At 51.8% G+C, this 26,882-nt stretch overlaps 1 protein-coding gene across 1 annotated transcript in view; it reads left to right on the forward strand.

The window, feature by feature from the left end:
- PIK3C2B (phosphatidylinositol-4-phosphate 3-kinase catalytic subunit type 2 beta) overlaps window positions 1–25,003 on the forward strand; it is a 63,399-nt gene extending 38,396 nt beyond the window's left edge. The window contains 22 exon segments of the mRNA XM_021686604.2: window positions 1,131–1,298; window positions 1,815–1,926; window positions 3,154–3,296; window positions 4,767–4,955; window positions 6,167–6,260; window positions 6,413–6,507; window positions 6,979–7,159; window positions 8,350–8,457; window positions 9,037–9,129; window positions 9,936–10,065; window positions 11,485–11,621; window positions 15,524–15,693; window positions 16,180–16,336; window positions 16,676–16,785; window positions 17,692–17,893; window positions 18,307–18,431; window positions 19,456–19,489; window positions 19,491–19,574; window positions 20,922–21,003; window positions 21,422–21,528; window positions 22,295–22,423; window positions 22,936–25,003. Of these exon segments, the coding sequence (XP_021542279.1) occupies window positions 1,131–1,298; window positions 1,815–1,926; window positions 3,154–3,296; window positions 4,767–4,955; window positions 6,167–6,260; window positions 6,413–6,507; window positions 6,979–7,159; window positions 8,350–8,457; window positions 9,037–9,129; window positions 9,936–10,065; window positions 11,485–11,621; window positions 15,524–15,693; window positions 16,180–16,336; window positions 16,676–16,785; window positions 17,692–17,893; window positions 18,307–18,431; window positions 19,456–19,489; window positions 19,491–19,574; window positions 20,922–21,003; window positions 21,422–21,528; window positions 22,295–22,423; window positions 22,936–23,124 (2,839 nt within the window). The 3' untranslated portion in view covers window positions 23,125–25,003.
- The last annotated feature ends 1,879 nt before the right edge of the window (window positions 25,004–26,882 follow it).

The following is a 26,882-nucleotide window of genomic DNA, read 5'->3' on the forward strand; positions in this document are numbered from 1 at the left end:
ACTAGCCAAGCCCGGGCCTCGCATGTCTGCTGGCTGCTGGAGGGGCCCTAATTATAGCCGTGGGCGCCCAGGGTACAGCAGCTGGGACAGCAGGGCTCTGCCAGTCTCTGGCGGGTGGGAGGGAGTGCCTCACTTAGGTGGAGACTTTCCTGCAGGAGTGAGGGGCAGCAGTGGAGGGAGGCTGCTTGATCGGGGGGCCCCTCAGAACCTTGGGGGTGGCCGCCCTGCCTCTGTGCCCTCTGGAGTAGAAACTGCCCTGGGCTGGCCAGGAGGGCGTGACAGTGTGGACTTTGGCCCGGTGACAGCTTCCCCAAAAGGTAATGTGGGTCCTCCCTCGCTTTCCACAGCTCCCCTCCTCTCTCTCCCTCACCCCACCCCAGCTCCTTTTCCTGAACTTGGAGGGAGTGGCTGGGCGTGATCTGGGCAGAGCAGCCCCCGGAGAACACATCTGGACTGGGGTAGTGGCAAGGCGTACGTGTCTCAGTTCTTATCATCGCCGGCCAGTTTGCTTGCTCTCCCCCCAGGGGCTTTGGGAAGCCCCTTCTCTTTAAACCTTTTGTTTTGAAAATGTTTTTGGGGTGACAACAGACCATGTCGTGCCCTGGGGGTTGAGAGAAGAAGGGGACAGGAGAGGACAGACAGTGGGAGGACTCTTGGGGGAGGGTGGCCTGAGGGCAAAGAACACCCTGCTGCTGCTTCCCCCTTGCTTTTTCAGCCTGGGAAGTGGGGGAGGGATGAGGATTGTCAAGAGGAACAGCTTCTTGGTGACCCCCTGCAGAAATCCTGAAACAGGGGGCGTGTGGCTTCACTATGGGACCTGTAGTCATCTGAACTCTGAGATGGCTCTGGCTCCCCAAGTTCTGTCTGGTCCCCGCGGGTGGCCTCCAAATCGGGATGTGAGGCACACTATACCGAGAGGCTGCAAAGACAGCACAGTGTGCTTCTGGGCGCATCCAGTGGAGGTTGCGCCTACCGTTTGGGACCTGTCCTGGTTCCAGGCTTCCCCAGGGAGCACATCTGATATCCCGAGAGGCAGGTCGAGTTCTCAGCCTCCGCTCGGCTTCCTGGGCCACCTGTCCCTTGACGCCACAAGGGTGGCACCTCCTGACTTGGTTTCCTGTCCTCCCCAGGATCTGCTTCCCTGTGCAGGTGAACCGGCTGCCTCGGGAGACCCTGCTGTGTGCCACACTCTACGCTCTGCCCATCCCCTTGCCTGGGAGCTCCTCAGAGGCCAATAAGCAGCGGCGTTTGCCGGAAGCCCTGGGCTGGGTCACTACCCCACTCTTCAACTTTAGGCAGTACGTGGTTCCCACGCCAGTGGCTTCTTGGCCTTGGAAGGGAAGGAGGGGGATAGAGGGGCCTGGTGCTGCGCTGGCCAGTGCCCCTTGGGACAGTTGGCCATGTGGGGCTCACCCACAGAGTCCAGAGGGCCCTAGCTGGGGGACGAAGGCACATGAGTAGAGACCAGGACAGTTGATGTAACCAAGAGCTTCTGGGCAGGATGGGGCTGGGGGCGGTGTGTGCATGCGTGGAAACAGAGTGCTTGGGTAACGTCATCTGGCCCTGTCACTGGAAGGGCCTTAGAGGTCATCTGGTCCACCTCTCTGCCTCATGGGGCATCCCCACCACGAGGCCATCCAGAGGCTTCCTGGAGGGGGTGTGCCTTTATAGGACCTGGAAGAAGGAAGAGCCTGTGATCTAAGAGAAGAATGACAGAGTTGGGTGGTGGCTTCAAAGGCAGATTTTTGGATGGGGGAGCAGGAGGAAAACCATCGTGTTTGTTGGCTCATTCCCCTCCCCTCCATTCTTCTTAGAGTCCTGACCTGTGGTCGGAAGCTTCTGGGCTTATGGCCAGCAACACAGGAAAACCCCAGTGCCCGTTGGAGCGCACCTAATTTCCACCAGCCAGATAGCGTCATCCTGCAGGTGAGACCCCAGCCCCAGGACCCTCCCTCCTACCCACTGCTCAGGACTGCCCAAGAGCCAGCTCTGAGTTTTCTGCCTGAAGGTTTGGGCTAGGAAGTAAGAGAAATTGCTGACTCGTTGGGCACAGGGCCCTGATGTGATGGAAGCAAACGGGTGAATTTGGTTGGACCCGGGGTGGGAGGGTGAGTTCTGTGGAATCTGTGTGCCATCTCCTGGGGGTTAACTTTGATTTCAAGGAGGCCGAAGGCAGGGCCTGAGCACCTGCACCACCCCCCCGCCCCCCGCCCCGGGCTCAGCAACTTGGAATCCTTTGTATTGAGCCCATGTATTACTGAGTCTGATAAAATTCGAGCTGTCCCCTCTTGGGGCCTGAGGGGAAACCCCCGGTGCAGCCAGCCACCCAGTCGCTCCCGGAGTGGACCCACCCTCTGGGGAGAGGAGGAGCTGGTCAAGCCCAAGGTCTAGTTACTGCTTTCTGGCTCCCCTTTCTTATGATCATGAGATGCTTTGGAATGGAATCTGGAATATCAAAGTGGACATAGCATGAAATAGAATGATACAGAATGAAAGCTCCAGAGGCAGGCATTTTTATCTCTCGTAATTAACCAGACTCAATGCCCAGGACCTAGAACATTGCTTGTCAACGTATCAGGGTTCAATAAATATTTGTTGATTGAGGGAACATAGGACCCACTCCGCTCTGATACCTGACTTCATAGGATGAAGATCATAGAACAAGGGGACCCGGGGCCACAGGGTTGAGAGTCGGTAGGGCCCTCACCTGGCATGTGGTCCCACTTCCCATCAGGCAGCAGTGCCTGCCAGGGCCACCCTTGAAGGCTCCCTGACCTCAGCTTGGAGGTTCCCAGTGGCTCAGCCTGGTGACACTTCTGTTCAAAGTTCTGGCCTGGGGCCGGGCCCCCCCCCTCACCTGGCTACATCTCCCCCCAACCTCTTTCTCACTTGCCCATTCTCCTCTCACTCTCTCTGTTTCCTTCTCATTTTTTGCTGGAAGTGACAATTGGAAGGGGCTTTCCCCAGAGTCCCAAGTTCCCACGAAGTCCAACAGGGGTATTTTACAAGCAACCTGCAGGGAAGGAAGGGAGGGAAGAAGGCAGGACCTCCGGCCTGAGACGGAGGTGCTGGAGAGCGGGAAGGTGGCGGCTCACCTTCTCACTCACTCACCTGCCTGTCCTCTCTCCCCACTTCTCTGACACTATCCCCCAGATCGACTTCCCCACCTCAGCCTTCGACATCAAGTTCACCAGCCCCCCTGGAGACAAGTTCAGCCCCCGCTATGTGTTTGGCAGCCTCCGGGAGGAAGACCAACGGGTGCTTAAGAACATCATGCAGAAGGAGTCCTTGTACTGGTGAGGCCCGGGGCCTTCCCCGCGTGTGGCTCAGGCCCCAGTCTGTCTGACCTCTCACCCGCCAGCTCCAGGTTCCCGCCCTCCTGCTTTGGGAGTAGAGATGGGATGGGGTGGGCATTGCCACGGAGGCAGGATGCAGTGGAGAGAGGGCTCTGCTGGGGCAGCCTCCAGGCTTCTTCTCCTGAGCTGACACTAGGCAGAGTGGTGAGACCGGGGTCAGGAGATTGATTGGATCTAGGAATGCCCATCCCCACAATGGGGACCTGGCCCAGACTCGGCTTGCCAGAGGACCCACACCCCAGATATGCTGACTACTACTCGCTATCCATGGGGGCAGCTGGTTCCTGTCCTTACCACCCTGCCCCCACCTCCTGCCCCTTCCACACCCACAGCCTTTGCATTTCTCTGGCCCTGTCACTTTCCAAAAAGGATCAGGTGTCGGGGCAGGCTGGCAGCTCTCAAGGGTAAGCAAGTCCAAGCTGATGTCATCCTTGGGGCTGCTTCTCTTACCAGGATTGGAGGGGGAGGGGAGTTGGAGGAGCTGGTGGGATGGGGGCTCCTGCCCTGCCTCCTTGTGTGTGTGTGTGTGTGTCGGAGGGGGCAAGGGAGATGGGGCTCATCTCTCCCTCATATCCCACCCAAGGAGCCAGAGTAGCTGAGTGACTACAGATCCCCCTGCCTGCACTCCTCTGCTGACCCCTTGCTTCATTAGCCCCTCAGCTCCCTTCTCCCATTAGACACCTGATCTCAGGCAAGGCTTAATTAGCTGTGGCTTCTATAAAACCTCCAGCTGGCCCCGGGAAGCCCCAGAGGCTTCTCAGCCATCCAGACCCGGACATGTGGGGACCACTGCCCTCTGGTGACTCATCTTGAGAGAGGCGCTCTAAGGGCATCCGCAGGAGGGGTGGCAGACTGGGTGCCCTTGACCTGTGCATTCTGCCTCAGTCTGAGATGTCCTGAGATGTCAGGATCAAAGATAAGATTTGGGCCCTGGTGCCCAAACGTTGCTTCACACATTGCAGTCACCTGGGGATCTTTTAAAAATACCGCTGCCTGGGGGCGCCTGGGTGGCTCAGTCAGTTAAGCGACTGCCTTCAGCTCAGGTCATGATCCTGGAGTCCCGGGATCGAGTCCTGCATCGGGCTCCCTGCTCGGCAGGGAGTCTGCTTTGCCCTCTGACCCTATCCCCTCTCATGTGTTCTCTCTCATTCTCTCTCTCTCAAATAAATAAATAAAATCTTTAAAAAAAAAAAAAATACCGCTGCCTGGTTTCCCCAGACATCCTGACTCCCTTGGTGTCGGTGTGGCCCGGGCATGGGGACTTTATAAACCTCCCCAGGTATTTGTCATGTGCAGCAAAGTTTGGGAAGCACTGAACTGGAGAATGTGTAGCATTCTTTTGGAGAGTAAGTTCCCTCCCCTGTGGCTGACAGTGCTCTCGCTCACCTCCCCTGCAACCCCCACCCGCAGGCTCACGGATGCTGACAAGAAGCGCCTGTGGGAGAAGCGATACTATTGCCATTTGCAGGTGAACTCCCTCCCCCTGGTGCTCGCCAGCGCCCCCAGCTGGGAGTGGGCTTGCTTGCCCGACATCTATGCTCTCCTGAAGCAGTGGACCCACATGAATCACCAGGATGCCCTGGGGCTCCTGCATGCCACGTGAGTTGTAACACCCACCTTTCCTTGACCACGAGTCCTTCCAGAAGCCAAGGCTTGGCACTGCGCACCGCTAGCCTGAGCCAGCCCTGGGGAAAATGGCAAAGTGGGCTAGGAAATTCAGGGCATCTTCGCTGCTTTTTTGCTTTTTCTTTGCCTCCTTTCCCCACGGTGTGACATTAGGAACATTTTCCAAGCATACTTGGAAACCGAAAACTTTACAGTGAACATCCATGTACCCGCTACCTAGATTCTGACCGTTTTAACTATTTGCTATATTTGCTTTCTTGTGTGTATATCCCTCTATCCAACCATCAACATCCATCTTATTTTTTTTAATACATTTCAGTGTAAGTTGCAGACATCATACCTCCCTCTAAATACGTCAGCGTATGTATATCATTAACTAGAACTCAATGTTTGCTTGTTTGTTTTTTCTTTTGAGGGAAAATTTACATATCAGGAAGTGCCTACGCCTTACTTGTACGTTGGCTGAGTCTTGACAAGTGCACACCCCTGGGTGACCCAAACCTTACCACTTAGTTCGACTTTAACAGTCCTCTCTTCCCTCTTTCCTTCAGAAGGGTTCTCTGGGGACTTGCTCCTCCCAGTTTCAGACCCCGGGGCTGCCTTTTCCAGATGGCACCCAGTATTCTTGACTTCTTTCTTGCTGCTCTTGGTAATTAAACTGTACGTGATCCACGTGTCTTGCCTTCGGGACTTTTTGAGACCACATTTTTGCTAATCTCTGCTCAATTAAACTCTGCCATGGGGTACTGGCTTATATAAAACTCCATGATTCTCTATTCTTCACCTGGCTGGCTTTGCATTAAAGGATGGTACCATCATGTTTTAATCCACATAAGGGCTCTTCGGTGACAGGAATTTCTAGCACAGTGGGAGTTGAGGAAAAGATTTTCAGGAACGGGGTTGAAGACTTTGTCCAGTTTTCTTTAACTCATACAAGGAATGGAAGTGGCCACCGTCCTGTTCCTCCGTGGCCCCATGCCAGCTCTGACCAGGGGACAGGGCCATTCTTAAGGGTTGCTATCCAGACAAGGAGCTAAGGATTCTTCTAGTGGCTTTGGCAGACTCTGAGGGACCTTGCCTTTTCTCCCGCCGTGTCTCTGAAGCCCGGCTGTGAGGGTGCTGGCTCACTCCTGGGCTGCAGAGCCTGCAGCTGGGGCGTCAGGGGGCTGGGCTCTGTTTTGCAGCTTCCCGGACCAGGAGGTGCGACGGATGGCCGTCCAGTGGATTGGCTCGCTGTCGGACGCTGAGCTCCTCGACTACTTGCCTCAGCTTGTGCAGGTGGGCGGACCGGCCTTCCCTCCAGTTCTGAGGATCCCTCCCCCGGCCCCAAGTCCGTGTGCATTCTCCTTGTAGAGCCCAGGGTCCCCAGTGGGATAGTGGGAGGTGTAGCTGACAGGCAGGCCATATAGCCTTCTCTTTCCCCTAAACAGGCCCTGAAGTACGAGTGTTACCTGGACAGCCCCTTGGTGCGCTTCCTCCTGAAACGAGCCATCTCTGACTTGAGAGTGACTCACTACTTCTTCTGGTGAGCCGTGTGTGCAGAGGTGGGAGGCAGACATGCGTCCTCGGCTCAGGAGTATTTTACTCTTTGGTGGGCAAGGATGGGGAGCTGAGCCGTCGGGGTTCCAGGACGTTGCTGACTTACCATGTGGCTGCAGGCTAGCACTGTTCCCCGCCCCCACGGGGGGGGGGTGTCAGTCCCCAGGGGACAATGAGGATTATCCCTGGCCCTCCTTTCCATCTACACTCGGTGGAAATAGAAAGGAGAAGGGAGCCACAGAGGGGCTTTGAGCTCTAAATAAAGGCAGAGTGGGCACAGACTGGGATCCAGATGAACACCTCTGTAGGAGCTATGCATACAGAGTCTGTTTTTCCCTCCCGGGCTTGGGAGGGGTTTTCCGGGGAGCTGGAGCAGCGTCTGACCCCTCCCCGCCATTCCACACACCCTTGCTGGTGATCCCAAGTGTCCCGACCGCCCCCTCCCTTTGCCTTGCAGGCTCCTGAAGGACGGCCTCAAAGACTCTCAGTTCAGCATCCGCTACCAGTACCTGCTGGCAGCCTTGCTATGCTGCTGTGGCAAGGGGCTGAGAGAGGAGTTTAACCGCCAGTGCTGGCTCGTCAATACCCTGGCCAAGCTGGCTCAGCAGGTCCGAGAGGCCGCCCCATCTGCGCGGCAGGTGAGGGGGGCGGAGCCGCCTCTACCCGTTTCTGGTAACCAGCCGTTAATTCCTTCGATGTCCTCAATGGCAGGATGGCACTTGACCGTCTCTGATTTAAGGACTGGAGGGAAGGAACTCTGTCTCTAATCTACAGGCCACAAAATGACAGTCTGCAGACTGGATACAGTTTTGGTTAGCCTGCAGAGTGTTACCGTTTTAACTGTTTGCTTTAAAGGCTAAGCACATTTGTATAAGTTGTTCACTGCACAAGGGCACCCAGCCAGAGAGGGCAAGTGTGGGCTGAAATCCAGTCCTACTTTGTTCAGTATGCTGTGAGCCATAGCTCAGGGCTACTGTTACCCAGAGTGGAGACCTTTACTGTTTGTACAACCGGCTGTCTAAGGCCAACAGTGTTCCCGGTTACTAACATTTAAAAACTGGGAGAATTGGGGCGCCTGGGTGGCTCAGATGGTTGGGCGTCTGCCTTCGGCTCAGGTCATGATCGAGCCCTACATCGGGCTCCCTGCTCAATGCAGAGCCTGCTTCTCCCTCTCCCTCTGCCATTCCCTCTGCTTGTGCTCTCTGGCTCTGTCTATCTCTCTGTCAAATAAATAAATAAATCTTTTAAAAATAAATAAATAAAAATTGGGAGAATCTAGGGGCACCTGGGTGGCTCAGTTGGTGAAGCGTTTGCCTTTGACTCAGGGTCATGGTCCCAGGGTCCTAGGGTCAAGCCCCACATCGGGCCCCCTGCCTAGCGGGGAGCCTGCTTCTTCCTCTGCCCCTCTCCCACACGCCCCCGCCATTCATGCTGTCTCCCTCAAATAAATAAATAAAATCTTAAAAAAAAAATTGGGAGAATTTAAAGTCCAGATTGTTGGCTTTTCTTGGCAACAGCCTGAGCAGCACCGCCCCCTTGAGATGCACCTGCTCTCTCAGTTCATTGTGGCCTGCCTCACACTGTGGTGTCATCTGCCTCACCTCTGTAAGCTGTCTGGGCTTGCTGCCCATGCACTGTCCCGGGCGCGACACCCCAGGCCGGGGTAGTTTTCCTTCTTCACGGTCTCCTGGGGGTTGTTCACACTTCTCCGATGGTGGTTTTCATCCCAGCCATTCCAGGGGCACCCCCCCCCGGGAGAGGCCTGGTTCTGAGTAGAGCCCATGGGCACCCCCCCTCACCCCTACTCTCCTTCTCCCCTCCCTCTCAGGGGATCCTCCGCACGGGCCTGGAGGAGGTGAGGCAGTTCTTTGCCCTGATCGGCTCCTGCCGCCTGCCACTCAGCCCTAGTCTGCTGGTTAAGGGTATCGTGCCCAGGGTGAGTGACTGGTGGGTTTGGGGCTCTCGGGGCAGGGAGGGCTCAGTGGAGGCGAGGTCCTACCACCCTGGTTATTGAGAGGAGGAAGAGAGGCATATTCGGGGCCTCTTTCCAGACCTAGTGTGTATGGACTTTTGACTGACAGCTGTGCAAGGTGGAGGAATGGGGTCGGGGGCTGGGTAAGTGTCTCCCCTGATGACACAGGGGGCTGGTGACAATGACCATAACTGTCATCTGTCACCACCAAGTGCCGCACTGTTCTGAGTGCTTGACGCCAGTCATTGCATCTTACACTCACAACTCTTACGAAGTTGGTCCTGTTGGAAGCCCCATTTTACAGAGGAGTAGACTGAGGTATCGATGGAAATCATATCCTAGTAGGTTATATGCCGAAGCACTGAAGGGATGAAAGCAGGCCCCGGAGCCGAGGCTGTAACAGACTGGCACAGGGGAAGGAAGGAGCGTGGGCTCCTGAGGAATCTGGCAGAAACTACGAGCAGGTGGACTGGCGGCAGCAGCTTGACCCATGGTGCAGAGGCCATTTTCCTTCCCTTGTCACTACCCTTTCTCCCGTGGCAGGACTGTTCCTACTTCAACTCCAATGCTGTCCCCCTCAAGCTGTCCTTCCAAAATGTGGATCCACTGGGCGAGAACATCCGTGTCATCTTCAAGGTGAGGACACTTCGTAAACCTGGTGTGATGATGAAGGTGGTAGAGGGGAGGGGAGGAGGGGGTTGAAGGGTGGCAGGTGCAGCCCCAGGGTAGGTCTCTTGCTATTACTCCGTGCTACTATTTGCACATGTGAAAGATGATCAGGTGACCAAGGAAAGAGACTAATTCTCCGTGGCCCCAGCGGGCTAGGAACAGAATGTTGGCAGGTGTAGCAAGGCATTCACTGTTGGGATAGAGTGCTTTCTAGGAGGCTGAGCTATCCCAACAGTGAATGGATACAGTGGCAATCTGCTTGTACCCCAGGGTATTCAAGCAGAGGTTGGCCGCACGGCAGCAGTGTTGAAGAGGAAATTAAGAGAACAGGTGCAGGTTGGACTAGGTGAACCCTAAGGTCCATCCTAACTGATGCAAGACATGCATGATTCTGAGAAGTAAACTGTAGTCTGAGAGCATGTAATCTAGCGGGGGAGAGGAGATGCATGGATGCCACCGTGTAATGTATATATTGGCTGTGCGTCAGTTCCAAATCCAAGGTATAAACACTCAAGTTTTAAATAAAAAATCTTGACAATCAGGAATCTAAATTCAGTTCAGATGGGATGTGGGGTTGAAGAAAGAGCCGGAACACCGCAAGGGCAAATGTGATGGCTGGCCCACCTCTGGTCCTTTGACCTGGTGTGAGCCGAGATGGGAGGTGGGAAAACTGGGCAGTCCCCTGTCGTTGTTTGGGCCAAGGTGGCTCTCTTGTAGCATCTGGGAGCCAGGGGAGGCAATGGAGATGAGCTCTGGTCACTTTCTTCATCCAGTGTGGGGACGACCTTCGCCAGGACATGCTAACCCTGCAAATGATTCGCATCATGAGCAAGATCTGGGTGCAAGAGGGGCTGGACATGCGCATGGTCATTTTCCGCTGCTTCTCCACTGGCCGGGGGAGAGGTCAGTTGGGAATGGGGGAGGGGGGCTGTGAGGAGGCAGCTGGCGTGGAGGGCACCTCTTTGCTTACTGCCCTTCTCCCCTTCCCCAGCATGAGTTCTGTACTTTTCCAGAAAAAACAAAACTGGCAAGGTTATTTCAATAGAAGCCATGGAAGGGCATTAAAAAAGGGAAGGTAGGGCAGAGAGAGAGGAACTGGAATAAAGTAAAACAGACTTGGTGACATAACCACCAGACATGTTGTGTAGACTTTGGGTCCTAATTCAAACCAACCCACTGTGAAAAGGTATATTTTGAGACAGTAGGGGGAGATGTAAGTATAGACTGGGTTAAAGAATGAGTGTTCATTTTTAGGGTGTAATGGCCTGGTGGTTATGTCCTTGTTAGTTGTACTTGAAATATTTATGGGTGAAATGACATGTCTGGGATTTATAAGGGAGCGCTGGCTGGCTTAGTTGGTAGAGCTTGTGACTCTTGATCTCAGGGTTGTGAGTTCAAGCCCCACGTTGGGCTCAGAGTTTACTTTAAAAAAAAAAAAAAGATACTCCAGTAAGGAGGGAAAAAACAGGGTTGGCTGAGTAAAATAGGTAAAACAAGATCAGCAAAATGTTGATAATTTTTGAAACTGGGTGACAGTTATGTGTGAATTCATAATCCCATTCTGTGGGACACCTGTGTGGTTCAGTCAGTTAAGTGTCTGCCTTCAGCTCAGGTCATGATCCTAGGATCCTGGGATCGAGTCCCACATCGGACTCCCTGCTCAGCAGGGAGTCTGCTTCTGCCTCTGCCTGCTGTTCCCCCTGTTTGTGTGCACGCACTGTCTCCCCCTCTGACAAAAAAAAAAACAAAAACCAAAAAAACATAATCCCATTCTGTTTATTCGTGCGTGTGTGTATGTGTGTGTATGTATGTATGTATAAAATGTTCATACAGGGGCACCTGGGTGGCTCAGTGGGTTGAGCGTCTGCCTTTGACTCAGGTCATGATCCCAGCGTCCTGGGATCGAGCCCCACATCGGGCTCCCTGCTCAGCAGGGAGCCTGCTTCTCCCTCTCCCTCTCCTCTCTCTCTCTCTCTCAAATAAATCAATAAAATCCTTAAAAAATATTCATACATATATATGAATAATTATTCATAAACATTGTTCACACACGTATGTCTGAAAATTCCAGTAGTAAAAGTCAGAAACAAGGAACAGCAGTGATGAACTAGGGAGACCAAAGAGCCCCAGTGTCCCAGCGTGGAATGTGAGGCTTGGGAATGGTATTCTTTCTCCTACTATCCTTTTCCCCTGATTATCATATTTTGCCCAAATAGCCTAGGGCTTCATTTATAGGGAAGCATCCAGCAGAACTCCCTAGTTGTCTCCCCGTAGCCCCCTTGGCTCTGCCGGGGAGCGCCACACCCACGCCTCCTCTCATAGGGATGGTGGAAATGATCCCCAATGCCGAGACGCTGCGCAAGATCCAGGTGGAGCACGGGGTGACCGGTTCCTTCAAGGACCGGCCCCTGGCAGACTGGCTGCAGAAACACAACCCCGGGGAGGACGAGTATGACAAGGTAGGATTGGGGGTGGGGGCGAGGCTGGGGGCGGGGTGCGGCTGACTCGGGCACATGGCTGTGTGAACACAAGGCCTGCGCGTGCGCGGAGGAGACAGCTCAGCTGTGTCGGGAGGAAAGAAACACACTGGGCTGACAGGTGTCTCCGCATAGCTAGGGTTTGGGTCAAATGACTGTGGTAAGCGGACTGAGAAAATCCCCTGGTGTCCAGCTGGGAAACCTTCGTTGAGCCCCCCACCTCCACCCCACCCCCCACCTGCAAATTGAGCTTTGGGAGCAGGAGGGGGGCCAACTTTTGAGAAACTGCCTGGATCTCTCCTACTGGTGGCTCCTGTTCAGTTCGTCCTGTGCCCTCAGAGGGCTTCAGTGGCACTTTGTAGAACAAGAGTTAGTTGAAGGAGACTTTAGAGATCATTTTTATCCAACCCCTCTTCACAATGTGAATTAAGATCCACTCAGTTGTTCCCAGTTATGGAGCTGGTTTGAGGCAAGGCTATAAATAAGCAGAAGCCAGGATTAAGGCTGGATAGGAGGGCGCCTGGGTGGCTCAGTTGGTTAAGCGACTGCCTTCGGCTCAGGTCATGATCCTGGAGTCCCGGGATCGAGTCCCGCATCGGGCTCCCTGTTCAGCGGGGAGTCTGCTTCTCCCTCTGACCCTCCCCCCTCTCATGCTCTCTCTATCTCATTCTCTCTCTCAAATAAATAAATAAAATCTTTAAAAAAAAAAAAAAAAAAAAAAAGGCTGGATAGGAGACAGAGGTCATAGAAAAGGAGGTTGGCCTGGTCCTTAGGTGGAGCATTCTTAGGTGGTAGGGCCTTGGAGGCCCGCTGTGGTCCATGGCTGGTCCACGGTTTTGTGGGGCTAGTCTGTGTTTATTGAGTTTAGGGGAGGGAGCCAGTCCTAATAACCAACTCATAAGAGATGGGCTATAAGCCAAAATGCCCATTTATATAATCTAACTTCCAAGGGAACCCGATACTAAGGTATATTGATCAGTGCATTTTATCCCGGAGGGAAAATCTGTATGGACAGCCGAATTATAATCAGAATGTTTGTTCAGTGAACATCTAATTAGATGATCCTAGATGGCCTTAAATGTTTGCATTCCCCAGGATTTCATTCCTGGCCTGCTGTACTCTCTTGGAATTCTCGTGCCTGCTCATCAGCTCTTATTACTTTAAGTCCCACCTGTTTGCTGACATCTTCCAAAGCCATTCCTTCCTCCGTCCCTCGAGCTGTATGCTCTGAGCCATCTGCTTACTGGGTGTCTGTACTTGAACTTCACGCATACCTCAAACTCAGTATAGGCAAACCCAATCTTTCCATCTCTCCTTTTCTTGAAGCCTGCTTTTTTTTGTGTGTTTCCTATTAGTAAATAGTGTGATCCTCTGTCTCATCACCCAAGACAGAGCCATGAGTCTTCTTGATGCTTCCTTCTGGCTCACCTCTGCTGTACCAAGCCCTGTTGATTCTTCTCCCCCAGCATCTCTCACAGCTGTCCTCTTCCTTCCATTCCTTTCAGCTATGTGCTGTCGCCTGAACCACTAGAATGCTTTTCCTTCTGTTGCCATCCGCTGCTTGAAGTCAGAGTTTCTTTTTTTAATAAAGTATAAACCGCTCATGTCACTCCTTTGCTCTAGGTTCTTCAAAGGCTCCCTATGTCCTAAAAGATAGGTCCAACATCCATGGCATTGCACACAAAGCCTTTTGGAATCCAGCCCGGCCTATGTCTGCAGTCCCATCCCCCGCAGCTCCCCTCTTATGATAACTTATGCCCCAGCCTAGGAGGCCCCTTCTATTTCCCCGATACCTTGAGATGATAGTGTTCCTTCTGCCTGGAAAACCAGGTGTTCCCTTCCCCATCCCTCAGAACCCACCCTCTCTATATTGCCAATCGCAAGACCCTCAACCCCTCTAACATGTATTCCTCAGGTATTAAATGGCCACCCCACAGAGGCACTGTGCTTGGTGCTGGACTTATAACATCTTCCAGCCAATGTAATAGAAAGTCATAATAAATATGATAGAAGGATGCACGACAAGAATGCACAGAGAAACTCACTCTGTGTCTTTGTGTTTAATATCAGTCTTCCAAACGCAGCCTGTCAGCTCTTCTCGGCTTTCTGCTAGAACAGTGCTGGTAGTTTCTTCCACTGACTTCCAGTAGGAAGGAACTAGAGCCGTTTGTCTTCTGGCCACTTCCTGGGCAAAGAGAGTTGCCTACATCCTTCAAGTGAAAACCCCTTAAATCAGGAGAGCTCCCTTGGTCTAGTGAGACTTCCTGCAGCTAACAACACTCCATGTAACTTAGGTGATGAGACCGGAGTCATTTACCCACAGCCATACAGCTCTTTTGTGAGTCAAGATAGGATGCATTCCAGGTAGGGGCACCTGGCTCGCTCAGTCGGTAGAGCATGCAACTCTTGATCCTTGAGGTTGTGAGTTCGAGCCCCACATTGGGTGTAGAGCTTACGTCAAAATAAAATCTAGGAAGGAAGGAAGGAAGGGAGGGAGGGAGGAAGGAAGGAAGGAAGAAGGAAGAAGGAAGAAGGAAAAAGGAAACACTCCAGGTAGAAAGAACATCTATGGCAGAAGACAAGTTGATGGAGATGAAGATCAAGACTGGGAAGTTCTCCTATTGGGTTGTACTCCTTACTGAGTGGTTTGTCTTCATTCATCTATTTCCCTGTCTGGGAAATAGTCCTTTCCTTCCAGAAGGTGCATTCTGTGATTTCTTTATAGACTTTCTGTTCTTAGATTCCTGTGGACTCTCCACCTGGTTTAATTAGACAAGTGACTAGGGGGGTTCCATGTGGCTAGTTTTGAAATAGGCCTTGTGGATGGTCAAGAAGCTGTGGGAGATAAGACCCCTAGACCCTTGGGAGAGAAAAGAGTGAGTGCTGGATGAATTGGGGTGGCAGTGGGGCTGTCGGGGCTCAATGGGGGAGGAGTCTGTGGGAGCTGGAAGGGCCTGGGACTCCCGGCCCTGAAGGATGGGGGGAAATTTGTAGAGAGAGGCAGGGAGGGCACACATTCTCTATCTGGGAAGCTTTCTCTCATTCTCAAATCTGTACATTCCTTGTTGGCTGTGCCAGTTTTTGCCCTCTGCTGATGAGTCTTTCTTCAATTCTTAGAAATTCTATAAACCTCACAAAGAGGATTCAGAGGGTGAAAGGTATCCATTTGCTAATTCCATTATTTGTACTTCTTGGAGAGACAGAGAGGGGGGCAGATGTTGACCAGATGAAATAAAGTGGATCTTAGCCACCCCTCCCTCCTGTTTTATACTTAAAAATATCTCTCACACAGTTTACCAGCTAGAGATGTCTGATTTTCAAGTGTAAAACCCTCCTAGGAGTGTTGAACTGCCTCAGCTCTTCTTTGGAGTGAAGTGACTTTAATTAGATTAGCATTTAGCTGCTACCAAGAACCCTGGGAATGGAAGGTGTCTACGGGGCAGGGAGAAGCCCGGAGAATTCTGAGCAGGGTCAGGAAGAGACCCGGAAGCCGGCTGCCTCAGGGCTGCGCTTTAATTGAGCCAGTCTCAACCATTTGGGAACATGGTAAACATCCGTCTTCCTGTCTATTAAGGTCTCTTCAGTCAGGGCTGCTCAAGTCGGGGCTCCCGGATAAGTTCACTCTCTTTCCAATCAGTTTCCCTAGAAGAAGGAAAGGTGCAGAGGATGATGAATGGCAGATAAAGTGGTGGATGGAGATACACACACCAGCCTTCCACCTCCTTACAACCTATGAGACAGGAGAGAGGTGTCTGTGTGTGGGGGGGGGTGTGCATGAGAGCAGGGCTGGCTGGATTGAGGCTGGCCGTGACCATTGGAGTCCCTCAGAGCCAGCTCTCTGTCCTCTCCTCCCATCTGCCTGCCTCCCCCCACTCCCACCCCAGGCTGTGGAGAACTTCATCTACTCCTGTGCCGGCTGCTGCGTGGCCACGTACGTCTTGGGCATCTGTGACCGGCACAATGACAATATCATGCTGAAGACCACCGGCCACATGTTCCACATAGACTTTGGCCGCTTCCTGGGCCATGCTCAGATGTTCGGCAACATCAAGCGGTAAGTGGTCTCCTGAAGCCAGGCTGCATGTTGAGGGCAGGGAGGTCCGTAGAAGTGGCTCTGGGCTGAACACAAGCCTCTCATGGAAGGGGGCTGCACTTGAGCTCCTGGGCTGAGCAGCTTCAGAGAAGCAAAGCCTGAGAAAGAGGTCAAGTAGTTGCAGGGCCTTACAGAAGAAGGTGGGGACCTGCTCTTCTCCCTCCCTGCTGAGGCCTGAGCAAGGGGAAATGAGCCCAAACCACAGCAAAAGGGAATAGTTAGCTATCCAGGAAAAAAATATTGGTAGCACACAGACAAGGAATCTATGAAGGACGTCTCTGGGGATCTTTTGAGATTAAGGTTGGAAAAGCAAAAGGGAACAGTTAGGGAGAGCCCCATCTCTCCAGGTTCCCACAGGTGATGAGGGGCATTCCCTGATGCACCCCACAAGGTGGGGGGCTTCCTCCTCCATGCTGACCTTCTACCTGTATGTTCCCCTCGGCCCAGGGACCGTGCCCCCTTTGTCTTCACCTCGGATATGGCGTATGTCATCAACGGAGGTGACAAGCCTTCCAGCCGCTTCCATGATTTTGTTGACCTTTGCTGCCAAGCCTACAACCTCATTCGCAAGCACACCCACCTCTTCCTCAACCTCCTGGGCCTGGTGAGGAGCTCCATCCCTTTCTGAACCCCTCCTTCTTATCATCTGGCACCATCTTTAAGACGCCCCTGTCTTGCTTCAAAGGATTTCTGGAGATTTGCTTCTCTGAGGTCTAGATAAAGGCAGGGCCTAGACTACTGGGAACAGTGGTGTGTGCGGTGTCTGACTTCCCGCCCCAGCCCCTCCCTTCCTGTGGCCTTCCAGCCCCTGCCCACAGCATCCGTCTGCCACCCCCTAGGAGGGTTAGGGAGCCTAGCTATAGCAAATCTGGCCTTACGGGGGGAAGGAGCAAGAATGTCTGGTTTTACAGGTGCCCTCTCTCCATCTTTGCTTTCCTTCTAGATGTTGTCCTGTGGGATCCCCGAGCTCTCAGACCTGGAGGACCTCAAATATGTGTATGATGCTCTAAGGCCTCAGGACACAGAAGCCAATGCTACTACTTACTTCACCAGGTAACACCGCGTGCACAAAACAGTGCCCCCCCACCCCCCCGAGTCCTTCATTTCCGGGCTGCCCGACGGGGAGGAGTGGGGCTAGGGAAACGGGGAAGGCATAGCTCATATGGCGGAGCCTAGAGTTGACATGTGTCTGTTGTCCTAACTTTGCCTCTGACTTAGGGAAATCACTTGACTTCCCCGACTCCATTTTCTGTCTGTACTTTGGAGCTCACCTTAGTATACAGAGCTATAGCAATCTCTTACATTCTCGCCAGGTCTTGATCAAAGACTTTGTTTATGGGACAAACATGGAGTTTTCTTAGTCCTCAGCTCTCTGGATCAGAACCCTTGCACTTATCAAAACATGGACTTCCATGGTTCCATCTTCCCATACTTGGCACATGGTATGAAAGCGAGGAAGTGTCTCTGTACTCATGTCTACAGTTCTGTCCGTGTAGGCGATGCCTCTGTTTTATCATGCACTCTTTTTGGAACTTGGCGAACTAAATTTTCTCTGTTGGTCTCACATAGAACCTCCCTTTTGATCTGAAATCTCTAGATTGAACGATTCTTGGTAAGGTTCCACTGTACTGGAGGTCTCCTGTATGTAGACATTTTCATGCTGACCCTATCGTGGAATCCCTAATTCCTACCTTGGTTTCCTACCTTGGTTTAACTGTCTTTGGCTCAGGAGGGCAGTGAGGGGAGATAAGACCCCAGGATTCACATGAATAAATTGCATGTAGATAATTGTGTGCCAGTCAAGCACTCTATAAGGATATTACACAGGGAAAATGATTCTGTCTGAGCTGAGTGTTAGGCTCAGGTGTCCAGGGATATTCGTGGAGATCGCTCTGTCCAGGCAGTGGGGACTTGGGTCCGTGGTTACATCCTTTTCTTCCCATCCTCCTGCACCAACAGGTTGATTGAGTCCAGCCTGGGCAGTGTAGCCACAAAGCTCAATTTTTTCATCCACAACCTGGCTCAGATGAAGTTCACAGGCTCAGACGACCGGCTGACCCTTTCCTTTGCCCCCCGAACACACACGCTCAAGAGCTCTGGCCGCATCAGCGATGTTTTCCTCTGCCGCCACGAGAAGACTTTCCACCCCAACAAGGGCTACGTAAGTGTTTTCTCCAATCTGACCCTGTCTTGCTCCCCACCGCCCCCAGCATATTGCGGTTCTGACCTTCTCTTCACATCCGCACGGTGGGCATTGGAGTTGTGAGCATCCTGAGCTCCGGGCAGTGCAGTCACAGACCGAGCCTCTCCCCTGCCCGAGGGGGCTGCTGGAATCAGGGGACTGAACTGCATGGTTGTTCCGTCTGGGTCAAGGGTCCTAGGAACCATGTGCAGGACAAATGTACATCTGTATCACCTTGTCCTTTGGAGACACTTTTGCACTTTTCCTTCTGGAAAGTGGACTCCCCCAACACACGCACGCACACACCCCTCCCCTCTTGTGTTCCCTTACCCACTCCCTTCCTTCGGTGCACGGGGTTTGTCAGGTATTCTCTAAGACTTGGACCTTTGCAGGTTTATGTGGTAAAGGTGATGCGAGAGAACACTCACGAGGCCACTTACATCCAACGGACGTTTGAGGAGTTCCAGGAATTACACAATAAGCTACGGTTGCTCTTCCCTTCTTCCCAACTGCCCAGGTAGCTGCCCCCTTTCCTCTCTGCACAGGGGGATCCTGGGGAAGGAGAAGGGATAGGGGGCCGGCAGGATTGCAGGATCCTGAAATTACCCTTCCCAAGATCTGCTTGGTTTTCTTGGCCTGGTAATGAGTGTCGTAACGCGTGCGCCCCCTTCTGGCTGGGATCTCCTGACTCTCTCAGTCCAGCCTTGAAAAATGAGCTTGGGTCCACCTGACCGAGAGAGAAAACTGAAGCGAAAGGCAGAGGACTAACTGGATCTGAAGATGTTTTAGAGTTTCTTATCTTTTGAAGAGTGAAAGATAAATAGATAAACAAAATTTGGCATATACATATGATGGAATACTATTAGGTCTTAAAAAGAAGGAAATTCTGACACAACATGGATGAACCTTGCGGACATTATGCTCCGTGAAATAAGCTAATCACAAAAAGACAAATACTGTGTAATATTCCACTTTTATGAGTCTCTAGAGTAGTCAAATTCCTGGAGACCGAAAACAGAATGGTGGTCGCCAGGGCTTGGAGGGAGGGAGGGAGGGTGAATAGGGTGTTTAATGAGTACAGAGTTTTAGTTGTGCAAGATGAAAGAGTTCTGGAAATGGACGGTGGTGATGGTCTCACAATACTGTGAATCTAATGCCATTGACCTGTAATGGTTGTGATGGTAAATTTTACCTCCTGTGTATGTCATCACACATTTTTTAAAAGGCATTTTCAAATGAACTTTTTACCCTGATGGGGAGGACTGCGGGCTCCTCCAGAGCCCCGGGGCACTTCTGGGGGAGCCCTAGGACTGCCCAACAGCTTGGCTTTCTTGTCTGGAGTTCCTGGAACTGCTGCGTGAGATGCTGAGTGTGACATTGGCGCAGCCCCGGGGAGCCGTGGGAGGAATGGGGCCGGCTGGTGAGAAATGTGGGTCAGGTCGCTGAAAAGGCAAATGAAATGTGATGAAAGCCTGCCGCCTCTTCCTTTTCTTTCCCCTTCTTGCCTCTCCTGCATTCCCACGGCCCACCTGCCTCGCCAGCTTCCCTAGTCGCTTCGTGATTGGCCGCTCGCGGGGGGGAGGCGGTGGCCGAGCGGCGGAGGGAGGAGTTAAACCGCTACATCCGGCACTTGACCCACGAAGCCCCCGAGGTGGCCGAGGTGGGTGGGCTCTCCTCTGTTCCGGGCTGTTCGGGGCGCTGGCGTGGGGTGCGGGGGATGTGCGGGAAGCGGGGAGGGGGTGAGCCCCCTGGCGGTCAAGGACGGGACTTGGCTGTTTGGGTCTGACGCTGCAGAGGAGGAAGAGGAGGCGTAAGAGGGAAGGAAGGAGGAAGGGGAAGCGGGGGGTGAAAGAAAGAAGGGGGGAGGAGGGTCCTGGCTCCCGCCTCTCAGGTCGTGCCTTTAAATGCAATGAAAGCATGCCTCCGGGAGCAGGGAGAGAGACATTTACGTATCAGAAGCCATCCCAGAGTGCTAAGAGTGATCAGAACCTTGGGAAGGAAGGGGTTCTTGAGGAAAAGGAGTTTTCTGAGCAGGCTGACTGTGTTTATTTACCTAGCTTTTTTTTTTTTTTTAAACAATTGGTATTACAATTTGGTGTTATAATGGGCATAAAAACAAATACAGTCATCAGGAGTCCCCCCCCCCCCATCATCTCATCCCATTTCCATCTTTCCTTCCTATTTATCTATATGCAAATGTGACTCTTACCATTTTATACTGGTCATAGCTTCAGTATTACTCTTAGAGCACAACTTTAAATATATGTACCAGATTAATACTTTGACTTGCAATACCAAAATCTCCTTAACCATTTGCTTCTTGAGAGATAGATTATGTCCATTTTTTCCCCCACTATTAATGTTAGGATACGTATTTTCACATTTTAGTTTTTGTTTTCCCTAACACAGTTAGGAAACATTCTCAAGAAGAGTAGAATTCATGGTCTCTGTCCAGGGCTGGGTCAGGTACTTCTCTGCTTGAAAGGTCTGTGTGTGTCCATGGGGGAGGGCATGGCAGAGAAGAACAGACTGCTTTTGACCTGATGTGACCTAGGTTTTTTTTTTTCCTTTTAAAAAATTTGTTATTATGAGAACTTTCAAACATACGAAAAAGCCAGAGAAACAGTATAATGTGTGCCTGTATGTCCATCACCTAAACAGTTAATGTTTTGCCATATTTGCTTATTTTTGTATGAAGTATTTTAAAGTCAATCACAGACATCACGACATTCTGTTCCTAGTCACTGTGCAACTCTGAAAAATAAATTCTTCTATAACGACAGTATCATTATATCATCCAATACACAGTCCATATTCAAAGTTTCCCTGTCATCCCCAGAATTCTTTTTACAGTGGGCTGATTTGAGCCATGATCCAAACAAGAAGTACATACTACATTTGGTTGTTCCATTTCATAGGCCTCGTTTAATCTAGAATAGTCCCTTTCCTTTTTTTTGTGGGGCCGTTGTCTTATTGAAGAATGACTCTGTCTCTGATTTCATTTCAGTGTGATTTGGTATACACCTTCTTTCACCCCCTGCCCCGAGATGAGAAGCCTGCGGGCACCAGCGCAGCTCCCAAGTCCTCAGGTACACTGTCTTTTCTGTGCCATTCCTGCCAACCTCTCTGAACCATTCCCGGGGTAGTTTTCTCCTGCACCCACCCACTCCCAGTTCTCTTCCCTTGACTTGTCTCTGTTCCTTTGCTTACTGGCTAGAGGATCTGGTTTCCCACTCAGGCTGTGGGGCCCATAGCTCCTCACACAGGTTTCCCAGGGATAGGATATTCAGTCGGTGATGACACACACACACATTGGATAGACCATCTCAACCCAGTCCTAAATCATGTTCACAGACATCACTTGGCAGTTCCCCCATGGGGTATCAGGAGATCGACATGAAAATATGGGGGTGGAGGGTGGGGAGAAGAAAACAGAAACATCTGCCTGGCACCAGATGGGGACAAAACTGGCCTCATGACCTTTCTTGCGTTTCTTTGTCCCTGTAGACGGCTCATGGGCCCGGCCTGTCGGGAAGGTGGGCGGGGAGGTGAAGCTGTCCATCTCCTACAAAAACAATAAACTCTTCATTATGGTGATGCATATTCGGGGCTTGGTAAGTATACACACAGTCTTCATTTGGTTCTCTTTCTTGTACTGTCCAACTTTGGCAAGTAGCCTAATTACTCTGAGCCTTTTTTTTTTTTAAAGGATTTTATTTATTTATTTGAGAGGGAGAGACAGCACAAGCAGTTGGGGGGTGTGGGAGAGGGACAGAAGGAGAAGCAGGCTCCCTGCTCTGAGCAGGGAACCCGACACGGGGCTCAGTCCCGGGACCCTGGGATCATGACCAGAGCCGAAGTCAGACGCTTAACAACTGAGCCACCCAGGCGCCCCCTAATTTAAGTTTTAAAAGGATCAGGCTGGATGAAGCCCTAATTGGCTGGCCTTCAGCAAACAACTTAATCTGTCTGACTCATCTTCCACCTCTTGGGGGTTACTTGGATCAAATGACAAACTAGACAAAGACATTGGGCCAGGCGGGAAGATATCTAGGGACATGATGGCTCAGTCAAAACAGACCAAGGGATGGCATGCCCGAGCATTTGTATGAAAAGTACAGACTGGGTATAATAGGCTACCAGGTTGATGTTTTAGTAGGACACCTCATATTGTCATGGGAGAGCTTTCTCTCAGAATGGAGTGAGCTGGGATGTACATTCCTGTGCCTCGCAAGAAGCCAGGTGTGGGGGATAAGAGTCTCTGGCTGGGCCGAGGTGGGGGGCGGTGGTGATCACAGGAATGGTGATAAAAGACACAGACCTGGGAATCTTTTTTTTTTTTTTTTTTTAATATTTAAAAAATTTCCACTCCCTTTGTAGCAACTGCTCCAGGATGGGAATGACCCGGACCCCTACGTGAAGATTTACCTCCTCCCTGACCCTCAGAAAACCACTAAGAAGAAAACCAAAGTGGCCCGGAAAACCTGCAACCCCACGTACAATGAGATGGTGTGTGAGGAATGCCCGGGGGCCGGGGTTAGCTGACTACACCTGTTTGTGGAAGTCAAGTGGTGTTGGAATGTGGCCCCGCCCATCCATTTAAGTACCGTCATGTGGCAGTGGCAGGATGGAGTACTCATGACATAGACCAGACCCTATGGCCTCAAAAGCCTAAAATATTTCCTATCTGGCCCTTCCCGTAAACAAGTTTGCTGACCCTGAGGGTTGGGATTCCACAGCTGGGGCGTGGCCTGGGCCCTGTCCTGTGGGGGTGGGGGGGCAGGGGGAGGAGTCCTTTGCCAATAATGAGCAGTGGGCCCAGTACAAAGCCCTCACCCGCCTGACCTCTCAGCAAAGAACGAAGTTCTTTAAAGCTCTCCTCGGGTTCCAAGTGCCTTCTCTATCCCCTTGGACTCTGGTTGGGGAGCTCAGTGGTCTCAGCCTCAGCCAGATCAAACCCCCATGGCCCTAAGCGTCTCCCTCTTCTGTGTTCCCTCTCTTCCCAATCTCTGCGCTTGCAGCTGGTGTATGATGGGATCCCCAAGGGAGACCTGCAGCAGCGGGAGCTGCAGCTGAGTGTGCTGAGTGAGCAAGGATTCTGGGAGAACGTTCTCCTTGGTGAGGTGCACATCCGTCTGCGAGAGCTGGACCTGGCCCAGGAGAAGACTGGCTGGTTCGCACTGGGATCTCGAAGTCATGAGACCTTGTGAGCCCAGCAGAGCCCTCCCCCCTCTCCCCCTCCCCTGCCGAGGACCCCAGGCTGCTGGGGGAGCCAAGGGAGAGGACTCGTCCCCTGCTCCAGGGGCCCTTTCCTTGCGAAGGGGCAGGGCCCTTGGTGGCCCTCCCCTCTGTCCAGGCGGATTGGGCCTCTGTGACAGGAGGTAGGGAGAGTAAGATGCTCTCTGCTATCCCCTCCTCTGCCAAGTGAATTTGGGTTGGTTGTGATGAGCAGCCCCTTGGAGGCTGTGAGGTGGCAGCAAAGTTTTAAGTTTACCTTGTGTCAAGGGAGCAATGCCTGGTTTGGGGTGCGTGGGGTGGGCTGTATGAAGTAGCATTTGGGGGGAGGGTGGGTGGATTATCTTTATTTTTATTTTTAAAAAATGAAATAGTAATGTTGTCCTGACTGGACAGGAAGCCTCGTGAGAAGGGACTTCACATATGCCTCGGAAGGCAAGAGAGGAAGACTATTTGGACTTTTTGTATGATTAAGGTTCTTATTGGACTTTTCCTTAGGTTTTTGTTTGTTTGCTTGTCTGTTTTTCGTTTTTGTTTTTCTATCTATAGGACTTACTTGGGGAGGGGCCCAGTGGGTCCTCGGTTAGAGCCCTCCCTCTCTGAGGGCAGGTCGGGGAGGGTGGGGAGGGGCGGGTATGCTGGACTGAGGCCTGTGCGGGGCCTTTCTGATTTTGCCTCCAAAGGAGAGCGATGTGATACCTACGTGTGTAAGGAAGGGCCTCCCGAATGGGGCTCTGCAGAGGACCTGTATTCAGGGACCTGGGCTCTCTCAGGGGGAGTTTTTCGTCTCATCTTCCCCTACTTTGCTAGGACTTGCCCTGAATACTGTCTTCTACTCCTCCATTCTCACGGCCCCCCTGGGGACCATCTGGTCCCCACAGATACGCTGGGGGTGCGCCTCCATAGGTCTCTCTCCTTTCCTTTTTCTCCGGTGGGATAAAGTGCTGCTTCAGCTCTGATTTGCTTCCACCCAAGGGCGTCCCGGCCCTGGGCAGGGGCCTCTCGGCCGCAGATGCCCGAGGGCCCCCGTCAACCCCCCACCCCCCTCCTTTTTGTGTGCTGCTTTCCCCAAACTCCATTTCTGTCCCTTTTTTTTTTTTTTTAAGAATTTCCCTCATTCTGTGGGGCCATAAACCTATTTAGTCTGGAGCCAAAGGGATGCCCTAAGTGGAGCAAAGGGCCCTGGGGTGGGGGATTCCAGTGATGTTCTTTGGTTTTGAGGAGGCTGGAGTGGAGGGTGTGGTTGATCCCCTGGAGCTGAGCTGGGAGGGAGAGTTTGGGGCTCTTAGCTCTTAGACTCTTTATTCCCTACCAGATGGACTTCAGATTCACCCTTGCGCTTTACTCCAGAGGGTTGTATTCCTTGGAAAAAGAGGGAGAGACTTCGAATTTGATAGGAACTTTTTAAACCAGACTTGGCTGGATGTACCCCATGATGGGGGCACGGAGGTAATCGAGGAAACTCTCAACCATCCCTCTCCCCAGCTTCCTTCTCAGCTCTAAGGATCAGAAGTCCCCCCCTTTGCTGACTCATTCCATAACTGGAGAAAGAAGCTCCATTCACTGAAGCCACAGGGTAGCAAGGAAATCTAAACTTTTCTTTTAGGTTCAAAATGTCGAGGATCAAGTAGCCACTGTGGGGAAGGGGGTGGGGGAGGTGGGGACAGGGATGGAACTTCTCCAGATGAACGGACCATAGTTGTGTTACTGGCTCTTTGCCCGTAGCTCATTTTATTTTGACCTTCTGTGCCCCTGACGTAAAGAGGTCTGTGTACTGTACCCACTTCCCAGACGTCCTTGTATCTGCTACTTTCTCTGGAATTGTATTTTCTAATAAATGACACTTGAGAAAAACAAAACTAGCATCTTAAGATTGGTTGATGTTTCAATGAAAGCAGCTGGTGTACAAGATGAAATAGTAATGGTTGGTGGTCTTACAAATGGTGCCTTTCAGATGCACTGCCCTGCCAAATCTAGCTTCAAAACAACTCAATCGGGTGAGCAGTAGTGTCCCCATTTCACAGATGAGGAAACAAGCTCAGAGAGATTAAGTCGTTGGCCTAAGGACACAGCCAGTCGGCCTTGGGCCTGGAATTTGAATCTAGGGTTGACTCCAAGCCTGGGGCAGCCTCAGATTTACAGCCCCTTAAGTTGGTATATTAATTGTTAGTTTTCAGAGTGTTTTATATATAAGTGATGTCATTTTTCCATCACAACTACCATGGGAAGCCCATATGGTGCATTCATTCATCTGTCAACAAAGGTTTACCGTGTTTACCAGTGCGACCTTGGCATGCCTCCATTCACAAAGAATACGGCTCCTGGAGTTGTGCACTGGGCCCTAGGCCATGTACCAGGCTGAGGGTTACAAAGATAAATCAGGACAGTCTCTGCATTTAAGAAGTCTACCGCCTGGTGGTATTTAACCAACCACATTTTATAAAAGAGGAAACTGAACCTCTGAGGTGCCTTACAACTGTGAAGTCATGAGAGCAGAGCTGTAGCCCGGAATGGAACTCGCCAAATGGAAAAAGGAGGCCATGTGACCCTTGTTCAAGCAAGTTTTCAAAACTGCAGTGGGGTGTCCTGTTTCACCCTGGGAAATTCTGTGGGGCTTCCACGGGACTTCCACTAGTAAACAGTAGGAAGTGTTACCTATCTTGCTGGGTTTCCAAGTGGTTTTTGAGACGTCACGGCAGTTCTGGGCAAATCCCAGTGGACCTTTTAAAAGTTAGAACTTGAATCCGGCAAGAGTCTTAGTTGAGGAAATTTCTTGGCCAAATGAGGCAGAAATCTGAACCACCCTGAGGGGGTGGGGATGGGAGCTGGGAGTAGAGGAAGAGGGGTTGCTCAGGGGAAAGAGAAACAAAAGAAGCCCAGGAGGCTGGGTTTTCTGAGTGCAAAGAGAGGTGCCAAAAATGAAATAACCTGACTGGCTGGGATTTGGGAGCAAAGATTAGATTGGACTTAAAAGGTCAAAAACGAGGCAGCATTCTTAAATTGGGAGGTAATTTTGGTAGCTGGACCATGTCTGAGGGTTCTGTTCAACAGACCACACTAAGGGCCTTCTCTGGGTCAGGCTGGGCGTCCAGGCAGTGTGGCCATGAAAATGACAAAGATGTGGATCCCGTCATCAAGGAACTCCCTGTTCAGCTAGGGAGGCAGGCCCGGGAACAAAGAATTACTGTGCGGTGTCTCAGGATGAGGCAGGAAAGGAGAGGGGCCAGGCAGCCAGAGGGGGCTTCACAAGGAGAGACTTGAACTGAACTTTGAAGTCAGAACACCAGATTTTCTTCTTAGTGTGATGGGACTACCCTTGGAAGATTCTGAGAAAGAGACTGTAGTGCTCCAGTTTACATTTTTAAAAGGTCATTCTGATTGTGGTAGAAAGACCACACTTTAAAAATGGTGCCCTGGGGTGCCTGGGTGGCTCAGTGGGTTAAGTGGTTAAGCGATTAAGTATCTAACTCTTGGTTTCAGCTCAGGTCATGATCTCAGGGTTGTGGGATCAAGCCCCACCTCAGACTCTGCACTCAGTTTGGAGTCTGCTTGTCCCTCTCCCTCCCCTACTCCCCCTTCCCTCCTCACTCCCACCCCTGCGTACACACTCTCTCAAAAAAAAATCTTTTATAAAATAATAACTAAAAGGTCATGGGGCGCCTGGGTGGCTCAGTTGGTTAAGCGACTGCCTTCAGCTCAGGTCATGATCCTGGAGTCCCTGGATCGAGTCCCG

The sequence above is a fragment of the Neomonachus schauinslandi genome, chromosome 6, assembly GCF_002201575.2.
Source record: "Neomonachus schauinslandi chromosome 6, ASM220157v2, whole genome shotgun sequence".
Classification (NCBI taxonomy): Eukaryota; Metazoa; Chordata; class Mammalia; order Carnivora; family Phocidae; genus Neomonachus; species Neomonachus schauinslandi.